This window comes from Vulpes lagopus, chromosome 17 (genome assembly GCF_018345385.1).
Source record: "Vulpes lagopus strain Blue_001 chromosome 17, ASM1834538v1, whole genome shotgun sequence".
In the NCBI taxonomy this organism is placed as follows: Eukaryota; Metazoa; Chordata; class Mammalia; order Carnivora; family Canidae; genus Vulpes; species Vulpes lagopus.
In genome coordinates, this window is record NC_054840.1 from 15,481,797 (window position 1) to 15,502,583 (window position 20,787).

At 35.3% G+C, this 20,787-nt stretch overlaps 1 protein-coding gene across 2 annotated transcripts in view; it reads left to right on the forward strand.

Annotated features, from left to right (window-relative positions):
- KPNA4 (karyopherin subunit alpha 4) overlaps positions 1-20,787 on the forward strand; it is a 189,256-nt gene that overhangs the window by 132,464 nt on the left and 36,005 nt on the right. For both annotated transcript variants that reach the window (XM_041731501.1, XM_041731502.1), the window contains exon 2: positions 20,443-20,487. In XM_041731501.1, the coding sequence (XP_041587435.1) occupies positions 20,443-20,487 (45 nt within the window). The remainder of the gene's footprint in view (positions 1-20,442; positions 20,488-20,787) is intronic.

Here is a 20,787-nt window from a genome sequence, read left to right on the forward strand (position 1 = left end):
TGGCGCAGCGGTTTGGCGCCTACCTTTGGCCCAGGGCGCGATCCTGGAGACCCGGGATCGAATCCCACATCGGGCTCCCGGTGCATGGAGCCTGCTTCTCCCTCTGCCTGTGTCTCTGCCTCTCTCTCTCTGACTATCATAAGTAAATAAAAAAAAAAAAAAAGAGTTTAATAAATTGATCGGCTATTTTGTTGTTGTTAACCAGCTTTGGTAGTTTGTAACCATACAGAGTGAAAAGCATTGTTAAGCTATTAAGTCTTGTTAACTTTTAGAGACTGACCTCTCTCATCACAAATCTTGGAACATATTTACTATACTTAAAATAACTGCAGTCTAATTTTTCATATAATAGTCCAGGCATGTGACAATGTGAAATATCTAATAGAAATATAGTTAGGAATTAAATAATTGTTTTTGTGCTCCCTGTCAGCTTTCCTGGTTTACAAGGCAAGCAATTTCAGAATTGCTTCATTGATAATTTTCTTTGAGATATCAAAATGTCTTCGTTTTTCATAGTCTCTAGAATGTCAAATGAACATATATATACAAGATTGGGAAGAGTTGTAGGAGTGAGTTAGGTTCAAAAGAATGAAAGTACTTTAGAAAAATGTGCATATAGTTTTTAAGCATTGATTTCTAATGCCTGATAGTTACTGTGGGTCCTCAAAATATTTTTGAGTGTTTTTTTGGAGCAGCATTCATCTGCCTTAAGGACTATGATGGTAAAATGAGAGTGTCATCAAGTCTAGTCTTGAATGATGATTTTGGCATTTGCTGGTTTACTTTTGGAACAGAGAAGTATGATAGAAGCATATACTGTATATGCTTTTAATTGTATTCTCATTTCTCTCAGTCTAATAATAGGAATTACTTTATAGAAGAAAACTCTCTAGAGTTAAGTGACTTAATAGCATTACATTAAGGGAATGATTTTAATTCAGGTACATGTCAAAGTAAATTCTGTACTATTTATACCATACCATATTACCTGTTTTAAACTTCTTTCAGCCTTGATACAAGTCTCAAAGTTGATTAAAAGGTTATATGTGAAAGCATAGTCCATGGGGTATAATAGCTATTCAGTAAGTTTCCTTTTTCTCCCAGAGAGATTTTTGAAATTGTGTATCTTTTGTGGACTTTAAAGTCTAGAGAACACATTTATAGTCTTTCACTTAGATTTGGTTAGTAAAAGGATTAGTGGAGACTCCCTTTTTTTTAGTTAATATGAGATGCCAATCTTTATATTGGCATCTACTAAATAAGATACACACACACACACTTCTAATGGCTTTAGTCCAGAAGTTTTCAAAGCTTTGCAGGATGAAGACCTATTTACACTGTTAAAAATTAGGGATCCTGAAAGAGCTTTGTTTGTGGGTTTCTATCACTATTTGTCATTTCAAAAAAAAAAGTCTGTCATTTCAGAAATTAAAACAAGAATTTAAAAAAATATTAGCTCATAAAAATAACAATGAAGCTATTTTATATTTTTATATAAACAAATTTCTAATGAAAAATAACTTATTTTCTAAAACCCAGAAAATGTGGTGAAAAGAGCCATGTTTAATTTTGTTCTGTTTGTTTTTTGTTTTGTTTTGTTTTGTTTTGAAGTCTCCTATATTTGGCTCAAGAAACGATAGTTGGATTGTCATGTCTATTTCTGAATTCAATCTTTTGTGATAATGCTGTTTTGGTTAAAGTATATGAAGAATATCCCACTTTACACAGGCAGTTGGAGAGGGAGGATGTTTTAATAGCCTTTTCATATTATTATGGAAATTTTGTTTGATACTATACCAGAACTCCACAAAATAGTAGTTTCTTAAAGGTTAGTTGCAATATGGAATCTGAGGCCACATCAGTGAGCCTTTCATACTCTGTTATGTTAAAATTTATAGGTCTATCTTGCACTTGGATTGTATCTTTTGCACATGCCTGATTTTGTAATAGCATGTATTGGTCATTTGGAAAATATTAGTTCACAGAGTTATGCAGATCTTCCAAATGGTGGCACATTTTATTATACAGTGAAAATTCACCAATTATTGTCAGTGTCATCAAGTAGTTCATCAGAAAAAGCTTGAATATTAGAAATTTGTGAAGCTCACAGTGATGGATACAGATTTTCCAAAATTCTTATTTTCATTTGAAAGCTTAAATTTTATCATTAGCAAGAAACACTGTAAGTTGTTTTCCTTGAAGCCATAAGCTCACTTTGCTCATTTTTGTGAAAACATCTGCCAGACACTGTCTGAATAGCCATAATTTGTCTGTCAGTCGTTCTTTCAAGTAAAAATGGTGTTCTATGAAAAAAATGGCTAGTTCAGTTTGCAACTCAATCATACAAAAACTTTTTCCTTTAGACAGTCATCGTTATGCAGAAGTGGGTATGCTGCAGTAGTTTATGTGTAATCCCCATTTTATCACAAAACTTAAAGAAAGGGCCAGTTTTTAAAAAGGTAATTTTTTACTGTACTGTCAGGGACATTAAGTGAGCTGGCCTTTTTTAAAATTTTTGTTTTATTTATCTGAGAGAGAGTGCAAGAGAACACACAAACAAGGGGAGTGGCAGGTAGAGGGAGGAGAAGCAGACCCCACACTGAGCAGGGAGCCTGATGTTGGGCTACGGGGGCTCCATCCCAGGACCCTGGGATCATGACTCGAGCCAAAGGCAGACACTCAACCAACTGAGCATCCAGGCACCCATGTTTCTTGTTTTCTTAACTGAAATACAGTGTGTACTTAAAACAGTTTGGTGACATTGTCTTAATTCATGCTAAAACACCAGCAGTTTTACCCACTGCATTGCATTGCTGTGGAAATATTAGAACCATAGTAAATATTAGTAGTAATATGAAAATAGTTTTGATCTGTGGACCCTCTGAAAAGGCTTCAGTATCTCTACAGAAACCTATTGGTCACACTTTGAGAGCCACTGTCTTTATTAGTGTTGCTTCTGTAAGAGAGGACTGTCACTTTTTTTTTTTAATTTTTATTTATTTATGATAGTCACAGAGAGAGGGAGAGAGGCAGAGACACAGGCAGAGGGAGAAGCAGGCTCCATGCACCGGGAGCCCAATGTGGGATTCGATCCCGGGTCTCCAGGATCGCGCCCTGGGCTAAAGGCAGGCGCCAAACCGCTGCGCCACCCAGAGATCCCGACTGTCACTTTTAATTCATAAAATCTCTCTTTTTTTTTTTTCCCATAAAGATTTATTTATTTATTTATTTATTTATTTATTTATTTACTCACTCATGATAGACATAGAGAAAGAGAGGCAGAGACAAAGCAGAGGGAGAAGCAGGCTCCATGCCAGGAGCCTGACGCGGGACTCCAGGATCATGCCCTGGGCCAAAGGCAGGCTCCAAACCGCCTAGCCACCCAGGGATCCCCTTAATTCATAAAATCTCTTAAAAGACTGTAACAGTTAAAGCATGGATTTGAACTCTGGTTCCTCCATTTAATAGTTACGGAAGTTAACTTAATATCTCTAGCCATTTATTTTTTATTTTTTGAATCTCTCTAAACCGTTTATGCTTAATAGTGCCTGACATGTAGTATATACAGTGAATGGAAGCTCTTTATTTCTTCCAGCTTGCTTCATCGTTCATTATATCCAAATAATCCCTCGTATTCCTTGTCAGAATAACATTTTGTTTGTAGTTCCTTTTGTACTGCTGTGGACCATAATTCCAATCACATCACATGAATTGGGGAAGGCTTCCTTTTCTGTTCATTAACACTCAAGTAAAAGCCTTTCTCTTGTGTGCTTCAATCAAATTATGGCAAAATTACTAGTTTCTGACTTCATTTATCTAATTTCTGTGTTGTAAGTAGGTTAGTAAATACCTAATGTAGTTTGTAACTTTTCCCACAAGATTGTAAATTTAACCAGAAAATAGTTTTGATTTACACTGTTAGTACCTGTGATGAAAAAAGAGTTAAGGTCATAGATATACTGGTAATACAAGAGTGGCTTGACTACTTAAAACCTAAGCTTTTTCTATTACTGTTTATTTACTATTAAACCAAAATTTTATTAGCTGTCGCTTTTACCCTAAATTTAATTTACATTAAACCTAACATAAATTGCATTTTCAATAATGTGTTTTGAAAAACCCGGAATTTGATTTTTATTAACAAAAGTCAGAATCCCATAATTTGGTGGTAGGCATATTTTTTAATGTTAGATAGCAAATCACATTCTATCTCAGTTTCCTACTTTATGAGAACTTTAGTTGCTCAGTATCTACTCTGAATACTTGTTTTAGTTTTTATTGCATGTGTTTTTGATTCCTTAAAGTAGGTATTATCTAAATTTATTTAGTTAATGGTAGTTGTATCTTGATGGCTCTATAGGTAGTGTTTCCTTAGTTTTATTAAATGACCCTATCCTGTTTGCCACCCATTCTACCTATTTACCCTGGTCTTCTGTGGTCATTTTCAGCTGTTACTGGTCCAGAAAAGCAAGTAAAATATAGTCTTAATATTTTCAAATAATTGTTACATTATTCTTGGTTTTTTAGTAAGTATAAAACCCAAGTTAAGTCTGATAACTTTAGGGACGCCTGGGTGGCTCAGCGGTTGAGCATCTGCCTTCGGCCCAGGGCATGATCCTGGAGACCTGGGATCGAGTCCCACATCGGGCTCCCAGCATGGAGCCTGCTTCTCCCTCTGCCTGTGTCTCTGCCTCTCTTTCTCTGTGTCTCTCATGAATAAATAAATAAAATCTTTAAAAAAGAAAAAAGTCTGATAACTTTAGGCTAAAAGAGCTGATTTTTATACTATGTGGTTATGTTTCAGGGAACAGAAACCCACCTCGCATTAGTTTAAGCATAAGCTTTCATAACCCGTAAGTCTAGGGCCACAACTGGTATTAATTGCGGTTAGAGTTCTAGTGAAGGTCTAGGGAAGATTGATTAAGTAAGATTTGGGCAGCCCGGGTGGCTCAGCAGTTTGATGCCTGCCTTCGGCCCAGGGTGTGATCCTGGACACCTGGGATCGAGTCCCACATTGGGCTCCCTGCATGGAGCCTGCTTCTCTTCTGCCTGTGTCTCTGCCTCTCTCTCTCTCTGTCTCTTTGTCTCTCATTAATAAATAAATAAATAATTTTTTTTTTTTTTAAGATTTGATTGCACGCTTATGCCCAAATTAATCATTTTGGGTAGGGGAATATGGTTCTGTGATTGGGCAGCACAAGCTCTGTTTGTGTGTTAGATAGGGAAGAATGTTGGTACTTTCACATAACCCCAGATTTGTCACAAGAATGAGGGGATCTGATAGAGTAAAAAGAAAGGAAGAAAAAATTACTGAAGACAACATTGTAAAGCAGCCCTGTTCAATATAGATGTAGAATGGTTTCTTATTTTGCCTTTGAATTATTATGTGGAGGTGTTCATTATATACAGGTATATTTATAGAATTGAGTTCATTGTGATCAACTGTTTTCTCCAACATTTTATGTCAGTGTTCACATTTTTTCTCTTAGTATCTTGAATAATTTTCCCAATTCCCTTTTGTTCTCCAGCTTTAAACTAGTAACAGTATTATCCTCAAATCATAAAAAAAGCATTTTAGGACCAATAAACAAATAAAAAATATAACCAACATCATTAGTCATTAGGGAAATGCCACATCAAAACCATAATGAGATACCACTTCAATCTACTAGGATTGGTTTTTTAATAAGTGTGAAAACAAAAATAAATAAAAAGTATCAAGTGTTGGTGAGGATATGGAGAAAGTGCAATCCTCCTGCATGGCTAAAGGAAATGTAAAATGGTGCATTCTACCTTGGAATGTGGTTTCACAGTTCCTCAAAGTTAGACAATTAACATATGACCCAGCAATTCCACCCCTAGGTAAAACCCAAGAGAATTAAGAATAAGTGTCTGCACAAAAACTTGTACATGAGTGTTCATAGCAGCATTACCTATAATATCCAAAACAGACTACCCAGATGCCCATCAACTGATGAATGGGTAAACAAATGTGGTCTGTACATACAATGGAATAGTATTATACCATAAAAAGGAATGAAGTACTGCTTCATGCTACAACATGATGAACCTTGAAAGTATTTTACTACTTGAAATAAGCCAGTCAGAAAAGGTCACATATTCTTGGCAAATTGATTTAAATTTTAAAAATACAAAAAAATGGAGAAAAGATCACATATTCTGTAATTTCAATTCTATGAAATGTCCAGGATAGGTAAATTCATAGAGACAGAAAGTAGATTAATAGTTGTCCAAGCCTTAGGGAATGACTGCTAAAGGATATGGGCTTTATATGGTAAAGAAAATAATCTGGAATTAGATGGTGGTTATTTATGTGCAACTTTATACTAAAAACCATGGAATTATACACTTTAAATGGGCAAATTGTATGATGTGTGAATTATATCTCAATAAAGCTGTATGTTGGTTTTTTTTTTTTTAAGAAGCTTAAGAGAAATAGAGACCATGACAACTTTCCACTACCAAAGGGTCATTGGTGACCTCTCGTTACCTCTTTCTCCATGTACCCTTCTGACTGACTGACTTCTCCATGTACCCTTCCCTGTATTGAATTCATTTGTTGAGCAAATATTTACTCACTTTCTGTGTCTGAGGTTCGGTTGTAAGCAGTGAGGATACAACAATGAATAACAGCCTAAATTCTTAGTGTTTGCATTCTAACAAGTCAAGATCGCTGCTATAGACTGACCCTGTGGGGATATACAGCCATTGTGAGCTACTGTTGTAGTAGTAGATCTCTTGTGTGCCCTTCCTAAACTCAAATTTACAATAAATAGTATACCTCAAACATGAAGGGAAAGGACATCCTAAATGTTAACTTGGCCAATCCATAAGCATACTTTCAGCATGCTTATGGATTGGCTTTTCCTGAGTTAGGTGCTTTCCCCTTCACTGCCTTCCTAGTCAGCAGTGCTGTGGAAGGGAGGATGTGACATGGTAATGAACAGCCTTTGCCTGCTTCTGCAGCAGCATCCTTGGAAAGAGAAGTTTCTTTTAGACAAGATTGTAAGTATGACATTATTTAGTTAATGTCACTCCGTTCTTAACTTTTCTGTTAACTTTCTACTCACTATTAAACTCTGACGTATCATTATTACCTCATTATTAATCTCATCTCCATAGTGATTGCCTTATTTCTGCTGTTGCTCTTCTCCAATTCATAAAACAGAGTGGTTTTTAAAAAATGAAATCATGCCCCTCTCTGCCTCAGTAGCTTTCCATCACACTTAGCTTCCAAATTCTTTACGGAGACCAGATCTGGTCCCTATCTATTTCTCCCTCCTACGTCTGTCACTTTATTATCTCCCTTAGTTACACTCTCATTTTTTAATTCTTCTAACTCTAGCACTTCAGTAGCTAGGCCCTTCACACATGCTGATCTGTGGGAATGCTTTCTCCACCCTCTATACCTATACCCGCCTTTTCTCCACTGTTTATTTCTCATCCTTTGAGTCTTCAGTGTTATTTACATATAGTTGCGATCCACCCACGCTCCTAGTGAGCTAATTGAAATTTCATCCCCCTTGTTTTCCTTAAGAAATACATTGATCATAATTTGTTAGTGTACTTACTCTGTTAATTTCTCCCCCAGACTAGAAGTTCCCTGAAAGTATAGACCTTGTCTATTTTGTATACCAGTCTTTTCTTAATTCTCATTGCAGAACCTGGGCTATCATTGGCATTTAAGGAACTACTTGAGGGAATTAAATGAAACTTAAAAAAAAAAAAAATGTGTGTGCACTGTAATTAGGATTAGTGACTAAATCAGATTTTTTAAATGAAGGTAAATTTTTGTCTCTTGAAATGGTAATGGCATGTAATTGTAGAAATTTTTTAGAGAAATGGAAATAAAGTAATCCTCCATAATCTTACTGCTATTAACTTTCTTAGAATGTTTACTTTTTCTTATACATTTTTTCAGATATATTTGAACTTTATTTGGGGTCCTTTTTTTTTAATTTGGGTTCCTGTAAGAATAATTCATAGTAGAATACAGCCAAGTTTCTCTACCTTGACACTTGATACTTTGGGCCAAATAAGTTTTTTCTTATGGGGAACCATCCTGTGCATTGTACGCTGTTTTAGAGCTTTCTTCGCCTCTGCCATTAGATGCCAGTAGCATGCTCCCTCCCGCTTATAAAAGCCAAAATTGTTTCCAGAAACTGCCAGATGTTGCCTGAGTGGCAAAATCACCGCAGATTGAGAACCATTGGAATTTAGTTCGGTAAACTTCCCAGAACACCATTATTTCAGTGGATTCCTATTGTCTATAAAGTCAGTTAAAATTTTGTAATAAGCTAGGTATTTCAGCCTGTCAGTTAAGTTTAGCAGATATTTGAGTGTTTGCTACATAAATGCTAGGGAAAAGGCAAACATTGAACATCCCCTGGATTCTTAACTTTTTAGTTTATAATTCCCCCATTTCTATAACTTTCATCTTAGACTCTTCTCCCTCTTAGGGCAGATAAATCCACCTTACCTTTAACACTCAGTTTCGCTTTTCTATCTTTGTTTTTATGGGGTCCCTATTGGAAACACTTCTTGTCTTCCCTTTACCTTGCCATTTCTCCCTTATATTTCCAGGTTGAGCTGAAACCTCAGTTGAATTGGAGGCCTCAGTTCAACATGGACCTTGTCTATTTTGTATACTACTCTGTTCTTAATTCTCATGACAGAGTCTGGCTGTTATACAAATTTTTCTCATGACAGAGTCTGGCTGTTATACAAATTTTTTTATACAAATACAAATTTTCCCTCACAACAGTTTGCATTGATCATTTCTTAATTGAACTCTTAGAGTTGTTATTTGTGTACCTGTATTTTAGTGTTTACTCATGTAAGATAATGTTTTTACTTGTCATGTGTTTTGTAGAAAAAAAAGTGTTACAAAAGGTTATGTATGACTTAAACATCAACAAACTAGATAACCTAGATGAAATGGAGTAATTCCTAGAAACACACAACCTATCAAGACTGAATCCTGAAGAAACAAAATCTAAACAAATCTATAACTGAGGGGAAGGGGGGCACCTGGGTGGCTCAGTGGTTGAGCATCTGCCTTCAGTTCAGGGCGTGATCCCCCAGTCCTGGGATCAACTCCCACATTGGGCTCCCTGCATGGAGCCTACTTCTGCCTCTGCCTCTCTCTCTCTCTCTCTGTGTGTCTCTCATGAATGAGTAAATAAAATCTTTAAAACAAAAAAATCCATAACTAGGAAAGCAATTGAATCAGTAATCAAAAATCTTCCAACGGCGAAAAGCCCAGGATTGGATGGCTTCACTGGTGAAGTCTACCAAACATTTAAGAATTAATACCAATCCCCTTTAAACTCTCTCAGAAAAACTGACAAGGGAATATGGTTACATCTATTCTGTAAGACTAGCATTCTGGGAAAAAAAAAAAAAAGAAACTTGCATTCTGGTACCAAAGCCAAAGGGCACTACAGGAAAATTGCAGACCAATACCCTTGATGAATAGTGTTGCAGAAATTTTCAAAATACTAGCAAACTGAATTCAACAGCATATTAAAAGGATTATATACCATGGCCAAGTGGGATTTAATACTGGAATGTAAGGGATGGTTCAATTTATGAAAAGCAGTATACTATACAAGATTAACAGAATGAAGGGCAAAACCACACATTGATGTCCATTGATGCAGGAAAAGCAGTTGACAGAATTCAATACCTTTTCATGATAAAAACACTCAACAAACTAAGAATAGAAGGAAACTACGTCAATATAATGAAGACCAAATACAAAAAGCCCCCCAGATGACATACTGGATGTGAAAGATTGATTGGAAGCTTTTCCTGTAAGAATAAGATCAAGACAAGGATGCCCACTTTCACCAGTACTGTTCAACATAGTCCTAAAAGTCCTAGCCAGAGCAGTTAGGCAAGAAAAAGAAACAAAAGGCCTCCAAGTTGGAAAGGAGGAAGTAAAATTCTGTTTATAGATGGTTTGATCTTATATGTCAAAAACCCTAATGATCCTTATAGAAAAATGTCAGAAGTAATAAATGATTCAGCAAAGTTACAGGATGTAAAATCAGCAGTCACTCACAAGGAACATTTTGAAAAGGAATTTGAGTTACAGTAGCATCGAAAGGAATAAAATACTTAGGAATAAACCTAACTAATGAGGTAAAAGACTTTCACATTGAAAACTGCAAAATGTTGCTAAAAAATTAAAGAGTACACAAATAAATAGACATCCACGTTCCTGGGTTGGAAGACCTATTGTTAAATGTCAGTACTACCAAAGTGATCTACAGATTTAATGGAGAAGTGCACATAGATTCTCAAAAGACCCTGAATAGCCAAAACAGTCCTGAAAAAGAGGAGAAAGTTGGAGGTCTCACATTTCCTAATTTAAAACTTGAGACTTGACATGATCAAAACAGTATGATACTAACAAAAGGAAACATAGACCTATGGAATAGAGTAGGGAACACAGAAATAAGCTCTTGCAAATATGGTCAAAGATTTTTGACAGGAGTGCCAAGACCATTCATTGGTAAAGGGCAGTCTCTTCAAAAAATGGGGCTAAGAAAATTTGATATCCACAAGCAAAAGAATGAAATTGGACCCTTACTTAACACCATATACTAAAAATTAACTCAGTGGATCAAGGACCTAAATGTAAAACCTAAAACAGAACTCTTATGAAGAAAACCTAGGACAGAAACTTTATGACATTGAATTGGGCAGTGATTTTTTTAGATATGACACTAAAGGTACGTGTGTGTACATATGTATATATATCTTGTATAAGATAGGGAAATACAAGAAACTGAAAATTGAACTTTTTTCTGTTACTATGTTTATTTTCTAACTTTTCCAAAGAAATATGTGTAAGTCTGAATTTAATACATTTCCCTGTCGTTCAAATGTTTGATAGTGAAACCCTACTTTAATCCTATTCCTTGGAGTTAACTGTTAACAATTACATTTTTGTGACATAAATTATATTTATGTACTAATTATTTCAGTACTTATAATTTAGATATGGATCATTTAAAAGTATTATTTTTGTAAAATTACTTTACAAAACTGTTCAGTAACTTGCCAAGGTTAAATTAGGCCTCCTTGTTGAATTTTTTTTTTTAAGATTTTATTTATTTATTCATGAAAGACCTACAGAGAGGAGGGGCAGAGACACAGGCAGAGGGAGAAAGAAGCAAGCTCCATGCTGGAAGCCTGACCTGGGACTGGATCCCAGGTCTCCAGCAGGCTGAATGCGGTGCTAAACCACTGAGCCACCCGGGCTGCCCCTCTTTGTTGAATTTATTTTGAAACTTCTCTTATACTAAATCTTGAGTTATCTTTTTACTTGTTAGAGGTAAGAATTTGATTTTGCTTATAAAGGCTTGCCCAGGGATCCCTGGGTAGCGCAGCGGTTTGGCGCCTGCCTTTGGCCCAGGGCGCGATCCTGGAGACCCGGGATCGAATCCCACATTGGGCTCCCGGTGCATGGAACCTGCTTCTCCCTCTGCCTGTGTCTCTGCCTCTCTCTCTCTCTCTCTCTGTGACTACCATAAATAAATAAAAATTAAAAAAAGAACAGAGACAAGAAGCTCCTTTAAAAAAAAAAAGAAAAGGCTTGCCCATCAGTAGTAGTGCTAATTAGAACTTTACTACTACTATTAATAAATACTATCTTGAGAAATCACAGTTTGAGTAAGCATTTAACATTAAGCACTCAAAATTTCCTCCTTATTGTCATAAACATAAAATTAGAATTTATTTGCTGATCACATGCAGTTTGCCGGCATACATGATATTTGGCAAAGGCATGAATAAGCATACTGCTGGAGAGATCAGCAAGTGGAAATGAAAAGAGAGGAAAAACAGAAAAGGTATGGGAAAACAGACTTTTTTTTTTCTTTTTAAGATTATTTGAGAGAGCTGGGTGGCTCAGCCGCTGAGCATCTGCCTTTGGCTCAGGGCATGATCGGGGTCCAAGGATCAAGTCCCACATTGGGCTCCCTGCAGAGAGCCTGCTTCTCCCTCTGGCTGTGTTTCTGCCTCTCTTTCTGTGTCTCTCATGAATAAATAAACAAAATCTTAAAAAAAAAAAAAGATTATTTGAGAGATAGCATGTGCACGAGTGAGGGGAGGGACAAAGGGAAAGAGAGAATCTCAAGCAGATTCCCCACTGGCACAGAGTCCAGATTTGGGCCTTAATTCTATGACCCTGAAATCATAACGAGCTGAAATCGAGTCAGACGTTAACTGACTGAGCCACCCAGGCATCCTAAAGCAGACTTTCACAGTTAAACACTTTTAGCATTTGGTTTACCATGTTTATTGGGTTGAACGACTATTGTACCTGCCAAGTTTGTTTAAGATGTAATGATCGTTTGGGTTGAAAATACCAGTAATTCAACTTTTCTCTGAACTCTTCTGTAGATTAGCTTTATAAAATTGATTATGATCTTATTGATATGGCTCCTTGCCTACCTTTCTATTCTTGGCTTCTGACATTCTTCAGCAGATCTTGCATGCACCATCTTTTATAATTCCCTCTTTTTGTATATGCTGCATTTTCTACCTGGAATCCTATCTTTAGATAAGTTTCCATTTATTAAAGATTCAGCTTATATTTCATTTTTACTTTAGTCTTTCTAATGTCAAGAGCAGTATATGCATATTATAACATTACATTTATTAGATGAGTAAAATCAAGTAATGTGTTGTAAGTGGTGTTTGGCATCTAATGTTTGCTAAATGTTAAGCTTTACTACTATTTTATTCTATTTCTCTGTCATAAATACTACTTACTTAAAGGCACAGATATGCTTTGTCTGGTCCAGCTTTTTATTTCTAGTGCTTAACAAATAGGTGATTAATAAATATTTGAATGATTGAGTGAATGCTTCCCAGCAGGCTCTAAATAATAATATAGTAGTAATCCATATTGTATGGAGAGGAAGGTTATGTATGTTTGTGTGTATATATAGAACTCTTTAAAAATTGCCTTTAGTTATAAACAATTTGAGATATAATTTATTGCATAAAGCCCATTTTAAATGTATAATTCAGTGACTTTTAGTAAATTTTCAGTTATGCTACCATTGCCACAATCCAGTTTTAGAATATATCCCATAAGCCCAAAAAAATACTCGTGCCTGATTAATCTTTTAAATTTTTATTTTCTTTTTTTTTTTTTTTTTTTTTGTGCTATTACCCAAGTATTAACATTCTGGAGAATGAAGATAGCTGTATGAAATAAAAATCAAAGCGTTATATTCCTTATCTTTCGTATGACTAACTTGTGAAATGTTCTCTAGTGAGATTGAGTCCTTATTGATCTAAACCCTCATATTTTTCTCAAAAAATTTTTAAATATTCAAATTTCATACAGTATATTATTATTACATCATCATAAATTAGTAGTTTTTAGAGTTTTAAGGAAAAACTATACATTGGTAAAAAGTGGCTTAGAAATTAAGTTAGCCACTAGTTAGAAAATAAGTAGCCATAAATTGGAAAAGGAACCCTGTCCTCATTAGAGGAAAGTGTTTAATCCCTAGAATTTAGGATAGTGATGGATTCAGTAATTATTTGTTAAATTAAAAAACTATATTGTGTTCTGTAAGATTCACTTGTTTGAATTTTTTGACAATTTCTTGTCCCCTTTTGCCTGAATTTAGGATTTTGTAACTATTTATTACAAGCAAAGAAGTATAATACTAGACGATCTGCCTATAAACTCTACTCAGTCTATCTCTGCCTCTCTCCCCATCCCCCCCATTTACAGCCTTTGTCCTTTAGATAGCTCTTTGGCCTATAAATAAGTCTTTGGCCAGTTTGGCAGCCTTTTGGAATTCTAATTGACAGCTCACTGCATCAGTGTAAGTCATGTGAATTCACAACCATTATGTTTGCATGTAGTATGTAAAAACTCTGCTCTTAAAGATGACAAAAAGACTTAGGAAAACAAGCCTTATATACCTTTTTCATGGGACTCCAGAGAAATAAAAGTCTTTTGAGTTGGAGTTGTGACTTGGTAAATGTCTAAATATCTAATACCACTTTTAAAACATGCTTTTTTGCAATAAAAACCGTGGGTAAATGCTGCCAGGCTGGTGCATAGGAGGTCTTTCTTCTAGTTGATTCGATCTTCTCTTTACCTTGAAGGTAATAGCTTCTTCTCAAGAGAAGGAAATTCTTTTCTTGCTTTCTTGTTCTATAATAAAGAAATTGTCAAAACTCTTAAATTTGCAAATAAATTTCTGTGGATAGAAATAGCCCGAGGTTTATGTCACTATACAGTGTTAAATTGGTTTGATAAATCCTTTATTAATAGTTCCAAATTGGGATCCCTGGGTGGCGCAGCGGTTTGGCCCCTGCCTTTGGCCCAGGGCGTGATCCTGGAGACCCGGGATCGAATCCCACATCAGGCTCCCGGTGCATGGAGCCTGCTTCTCCCTCCGCCTGTGTCTCTGCCTCTCTCTCTCTCTCTCTCTCTCTCTGACTATCATAAAAAAAAAAAAAAAAAAAAAAAAAGTTCCAAATTATCAGAAACTCCAAATTTGATAAGTAAAATGTACTGTAATGGGAAAAAATTCTTTTGGTATAAATAAAATGTATAAATGTGCATATATAATATTTATTTTATATTTTATTTATACATTTGCTTTATTGAAAAGAAGTTAAAGCCCATTTTAACTTAATTCTGCTTTTTGGATGAAATCGATACTAATAAAAATTTTCTGACTACAAATATTTGTCCCTCAGAAGTCTACCTTTTATTGAACAATCTTTTAAGTAGTACATTTTACAAATTTTGTTTTCTGTGTATGAGACATAGGACCTAATTTTTGTTGTTTACTAAGGTTGTTCGGTGTTTTGTATTGTGATACAGTGCAAAGCCCATTGTCTTGATAATAGTATTTTTTCTGTAGTATGAACCTTAGGCTCTAAAATTGTCTTGAACTCTTATTTCACTTTAAGACTTGGGGGAGACAGTATGACATAGGGGTTAATTGGCTTTGTAGGAGACCATCTGAATTCTGATTCCAGCTATCCCATTTCTAGCTGTGTGGTCATGGCTAATAATTTAACTTCTTTCGTCCTCAATTTCCTTGTTTATTAAAAAAAATATTTTTTAACCTCCTAAGGCTATAATCATTAAAAGATAGTGAATGTTGAAACTTTTATTGTAGTACTTGGCAAAGTATTTTTACTCATTTTGCAGCCTATCTTATTTATATTTTTTTAGAGTCTTTTTAAGAGAAAAATATTCAAAAAGACTTTATGGAAGAAAATGTAAGGTAGAAAATAAATACATGAGGAGCACTTGGGTGGCTCAGTAGGTTGAGTGTCCAACTCTTGATCTTGGCTCAGGTTTTGATTTCAGGGTCGTGGGTTCAAGCTCTGTGTTGGGCTCCACTCTGGGCATGGAGCCTCCTTTAAATAAATTAATTAAAATGAATTATAAGTTAATAAAAGCTTATGAAAAGTTGTTCAGTGTCATTAATAATTAAGAAATTGAAAAACCAGTACATATCTATTAAAATGCCTACATGAAAAAAACCTTTTCAAATGTTGGTAAGAATGTGAAGGACTAGAATTCTCATGTACTATTACTGGAATGGACAGTTATACAACCAGTTTGGAAAACACGTTGCAGGGGTTTGGGGTTTTATTTATTTTTTATTCAAATATAATCAACATACAGTGTTATATTAGTTTCAAGTGTACAATATAATGATTCAACATAAGTGCTCATCATAAGTGTATGCTTAACCCCTTTCACCTCTTTCACCCATCTCTCACCCAGCTCTCTCTGGCTGCCAGCAGTTTTTCTATATTTTTTTGTCTCTTTCTTTGTTCGTTTATTTCTTAAATTCCACATATGAGTGAAATCATGGTATTCTCTGACTTCACTTAGCATTATACTCTAGCTTCATCCATGTCTTTGCAAATAGCAAGATTTCATTCTTTTTATCGCTGAATAATATTCCTGTGTGTGTGTGTGTGTGTGTGTGTGTGTGAGCACATCTTTATCCATTCATTTATTGATGGGTATTTTGGGCTCTTTTCATAATTTAGCTGTTGCAAGTTATGCTACAGTAAACAAGTGTTCATGGATCCCTTTGAATTAGTGTTTTGTTTTTTTTTTTAGGGTAAATATCCAGTAATGGAATTCCTGGGTGTGTGATACTGCCATTTTTAGGTTTTTGAGACCCTCCATATTGTTTTCCACAGTGGCCACACTGGTTTGTATTCCCACCAACAGCGTACATGGGTCCCTGTTTTCCACATCTTCACCAACACTTATTTCTTGTGGTTTCGATTTTAGCCATTCTGACAGGTGTAAAGTGATATCTCATTGTGGTTTTAATTTGCGTTTCCCTTATCAGAAAGGGAGACAGAACATAAAGACTCCTAACTCTGGGAAACGAACTAGGGGTGGTAGAAAGGGAGGTGGGTGCGGGGTGAGGGTGACTGGGTCACGGGCACTGAAGGGGGCACTTGACGGGATGAGCACTGGGTGTTATTCTGTATGTCGGCAAATTGAACACCAATAAAAAATAAATTTATTATAAAAACATTTGCATTTCCCTAATGATTATTGTTGTTCAGCATCTTTTCCTGTCTGTTGGTCATCTGTATGTTTTTGGAAACATGTCCTTCAGGTCCCCTGCCCATTTTTTAATTGCATTATTTGTTCTTTTTTGGTATTGAGTTGTAGATGACTTCTTAAATGTATTTTGGGTATTAACCCCTTATCAGATGTGTCATTTTATCTCCTCCCATTCAGTAGTTGGCTTTTTATTTTGTTGATGATTTCCTTTGCTGTGCAAAACCTTTTTATTTTGGTTGTAGTCCCAATAGTTTAATTTTGCTTTTGTTTCCCATGCCTATGGGGACATACGTAGTAAAATGTTGGTATGGCAGATATCAAAGGAATTACAGCCTATGTTTTCTTTTAGGTGTTTTATGGTTTCAGGTCTCACAGTTAGGTTTTTAACCCATTTTGAGTTTATTTTTGTATATGGCCTAAGAAAGCGATCCAGTTTCATTCATTTAGTATTTTTAAGATACATATGTGTAGCAAAACTCAAATGATCATCAAAACCACTTAAACAGAGATTGAATAAATTAGTTTGGCTAAAAATTGAGGTAAAGATTTCTGCATATATAAGATTACCCGATGCATTTTAAGAAGGAATAATATTTATTCCTTACGTTGTTCCTTATATGTAGAATTTATATTCTAGTGGGGAGAGGGTAATAATTAGTAAAGTTTTATATAGCCAATAGAATGTGATAGGAGGTGTGGAGAAAAATAAGGCAGAGAAGAGGAATAGAGAGTACCCAGTGGGAGTGTTGCTAATTGGCTAGGAAGGGAAAAACCTTACCATGGAGGTGACATTTGAAAGATTCAAAGATGAAAGTGAGCACTGCAGATAGTGAGGGAAGAATATTACAGCCATGGAATTAGAGTAGCAATAATAGTAATAGCTAACACATATACGGTTATGGCCAGGAGCTATTTAAGCCCTTTACATATATTAACTTACTTAATCTTTATAATATCCTATGAAATAGGTATTTTTACTATCCTCATATAGATGACAAAACTAAGGCATTGAGAGCTAGTAAATAGTATCGTTGAAAATTGAACCCAAGCAGTTTGACTCTGGAGTCTGTCCTTAGGAGTTGCTGTATAGTGTATTAGTGAAGGCCTTGAAGAGAGAATTTCTAGTGTATTAGAGGAATAGCATAGTTAGTGCAGATACAGCAGAGTGAAGCAAAAGAATGATATGAGCCGAGGTCTAAAAGGTTAGTAATTGAAGAAGGGATAGGAAGATTTGAGTAGACTTAAACCATTTTAATGACTGGACTTTTACTCCAAAGTGGAGAGCCTTTGATGGTTTTGAACAGGCGAGTAACATAATCTGACTGACTTTTTGAAAAAGGTTCTTTACTGAGTACTTCCTCTCTCAGAGTCTGGGTAGAATTCAGGAGGACCTAAAGACTTAGAAAAAATTACATTTTTATTTGCATTAACTTCTAACAGTGTTTCCTTCATTTAATAATGTAGCCAATAACTTTATGTAGTTTGTAAAGTTACCCGTGACTCTCTGTCACCACCAATAAAACATTATTGTTGTAAAATATCTTGAAATTTCATTTCTGGTCATCATTACTTTGAAATTATAGTTGTTAGACCCACTGTTAGATCCCACTTAATGTGTTAATGAAGCGCATATGTTACAGTTTGTTTTTTCGTATTTATATATTTTTGACAACTATATATCAATATAATTGTTTTCTTTGTAATCTTGCATATTATCTCTTTTTAGAAACACTAAATGGGTCACCTGGGTGGCTCATTTGGTTAAGCAGCTGACTCTAGATTCCAGCTCAGGCCACGTTCTTGGGGTCATGGGATTGAGCCCCGTGTTGGGCTCTGTGCTTAGCATGGAGTCTCCTCCCCCTGCTCATGCTGTCTCTCTCTCTCTCTCTCTCTCTCTCTCTCTCTCTAAATAAAAAAATCTTTTTAAAAATAAAAGCACTATATGAAAGGTGTTCATTGATTTCACCAGATTGTCAAAGGAGACAGTGACACTCAAAAATTAAGATTCCCATTACTCAGCAATTAGAAACGACAAATACCCACCATTTGCTTCAAAGTGGATGGAACTGGAGGGTATTATGCTGAGTGAAATAAGTCAATCGGAGAAGGACAAACAGTGTATGTTCTCATTCATTTGGGGAATATAAATAATAGTGAAAGGGAATATAAAGGAAGGGAGAAGAAATGTTGGGAAATATCAGGAAGGGAGACAGAACATAAAGACTCCTAACTCGGGGAAACGAACTAGGGGTGGTGGAAGGGGGGAGGAGGGCGGGTGTTGGAGGGGAATGGGTGACGGGCACTGAGGTGGACACTTGACGGGATGAGCACTGGGTGTTTTTCTGTATGTTGGTAAATTGAACACCAATAAAAATTAATTTAAAAAAAATTAAGATTCCCTGAGAATTGCTTTGGTTATTGTGATAAAAACAAACTAGGGGAGAAGGAGGTCAAGAGCAGAAAGAGGGTGCAAGTTAAGAGGCTTTTGCAATAATGCAGATGAGAGATAATGGTGAGTTGGACCAAAGGTAGTAGAAGAGAAGGTAGTGATAAGTAGTTGGATTTCAGATAAGTTTTGAAGGTTGAACCAGTCCAGTAGGAGGGTTTGCTGTGATCAGATGTGTGATGTGAGAGAAAAAGAAGACTCAAGAATGGCTCTAAAGATTTTAGTCTGTGTATCTAGAAGGATAGAGTTGCCATTTGCTGAAAAACTCTGAAATTATCAATAGATCTATAATACTGGATGTATCATAATTCTTAAAAATATTTTTTATTTATTTATTTATTTATTTATTTATTTATTTATTTATTTATTTGAGAGAGACCACCAGCGGGGAGAGAGGGACAGACTTCCCACTGAGTGCAGAGCCTGACACAGGGCTTGATTTTGTGACCCTGAGATCATGACCAGAGAGCTGAAATCAAGAGTCAGACACTTAACCCACTGAGCCACCCAAGAGCCCGTGACATAAATTTTTTAAGCAGTAACATAAGGCTTCTAAAAATAAAGACACAAAGAATAAAAGAACTCCTGGTCTTACCTCCTTTATGAATCATGTGAGATCAGATAGAGTTATGTATGTTTGTTAAAAATTAAGTTTGGTTTTGGATATGTTTGAGATCTTTAGACATACGAGTATTACTTTATACATTGCTATTCCTACTTAATATGCCCAGGCATATGCAGTCACTAGAAAGAATGAGGAGAACTTAGAGCTTAAACTTGTAGTGTTTCTGAAGGTTTGAATATTTTACAGTGAGCTTGTATCCATGTGTTAGGTAAGTTTAAAATGAGAAAAACACATGTTAAAAAATAAGAGAATGGTTACAATATGTGATAGAAAAATTATGTGGTCATTAGAAATAATGAGAAAAATCTGTATGTACCACCATAGAAGGGCTCTCAAATCTAAGTAAACAAACAAGAGTAAGTAGATAAGTGTGTCAGAATCACGGTAAATCGAACAGTAGACCTTTAGAGAAGACGACCGGATGGATAAAAAGACATCTCCCCCTCTCTTTTTTAAGCAGTTGAATTTACTAATCTTGTACATGTATTATTACTTCTTTAAGTGTCATGGTTCATGGAAGGTGAGATTATGGGTTCTTTTATTCTTTGTATCTATATTTTTATAAATGTTATAGTTTTTAAATTTTATATCTAATATAGAAATTTGTGTCTTTATTGTGATTAAAAATGACTTTATTTACATATATGACTAGAAAAGATTACAAGATGTACATTAAAATGTTAATAGTGGTGTTCTTGGCTGATGGAAATTGAGATTTTTTTTAAAAATATATTTTTCTTTAATTTCTTGTAGACTATGAGAAGACAACGAAATGAAGTTGTAGTTGAATTAAGGAAGGTGAGTCTGAATAATATTGGGTACTCCAAGCATAATTCTAACAACATTACAGCGTATGTAGAAGATACTAAATGTATATGAATCCCAAGTGCCTAACATTTCTTTTTCTTTTGAAAACAGAAAGATTTTAACTAAACTTAGACTGTTGAAGTTGGCAAGATACAATTTGGCCACTCTCCAAAAATAGAGATAAATGAGTTGTTTGTCTTTTTCTCCTGTAATTTTTAATGATTTCTATAAAGTGAAAGTTGTATCTATACAGTTACACTAAATAGTTCTATTTACATGTGTAGTTATGTC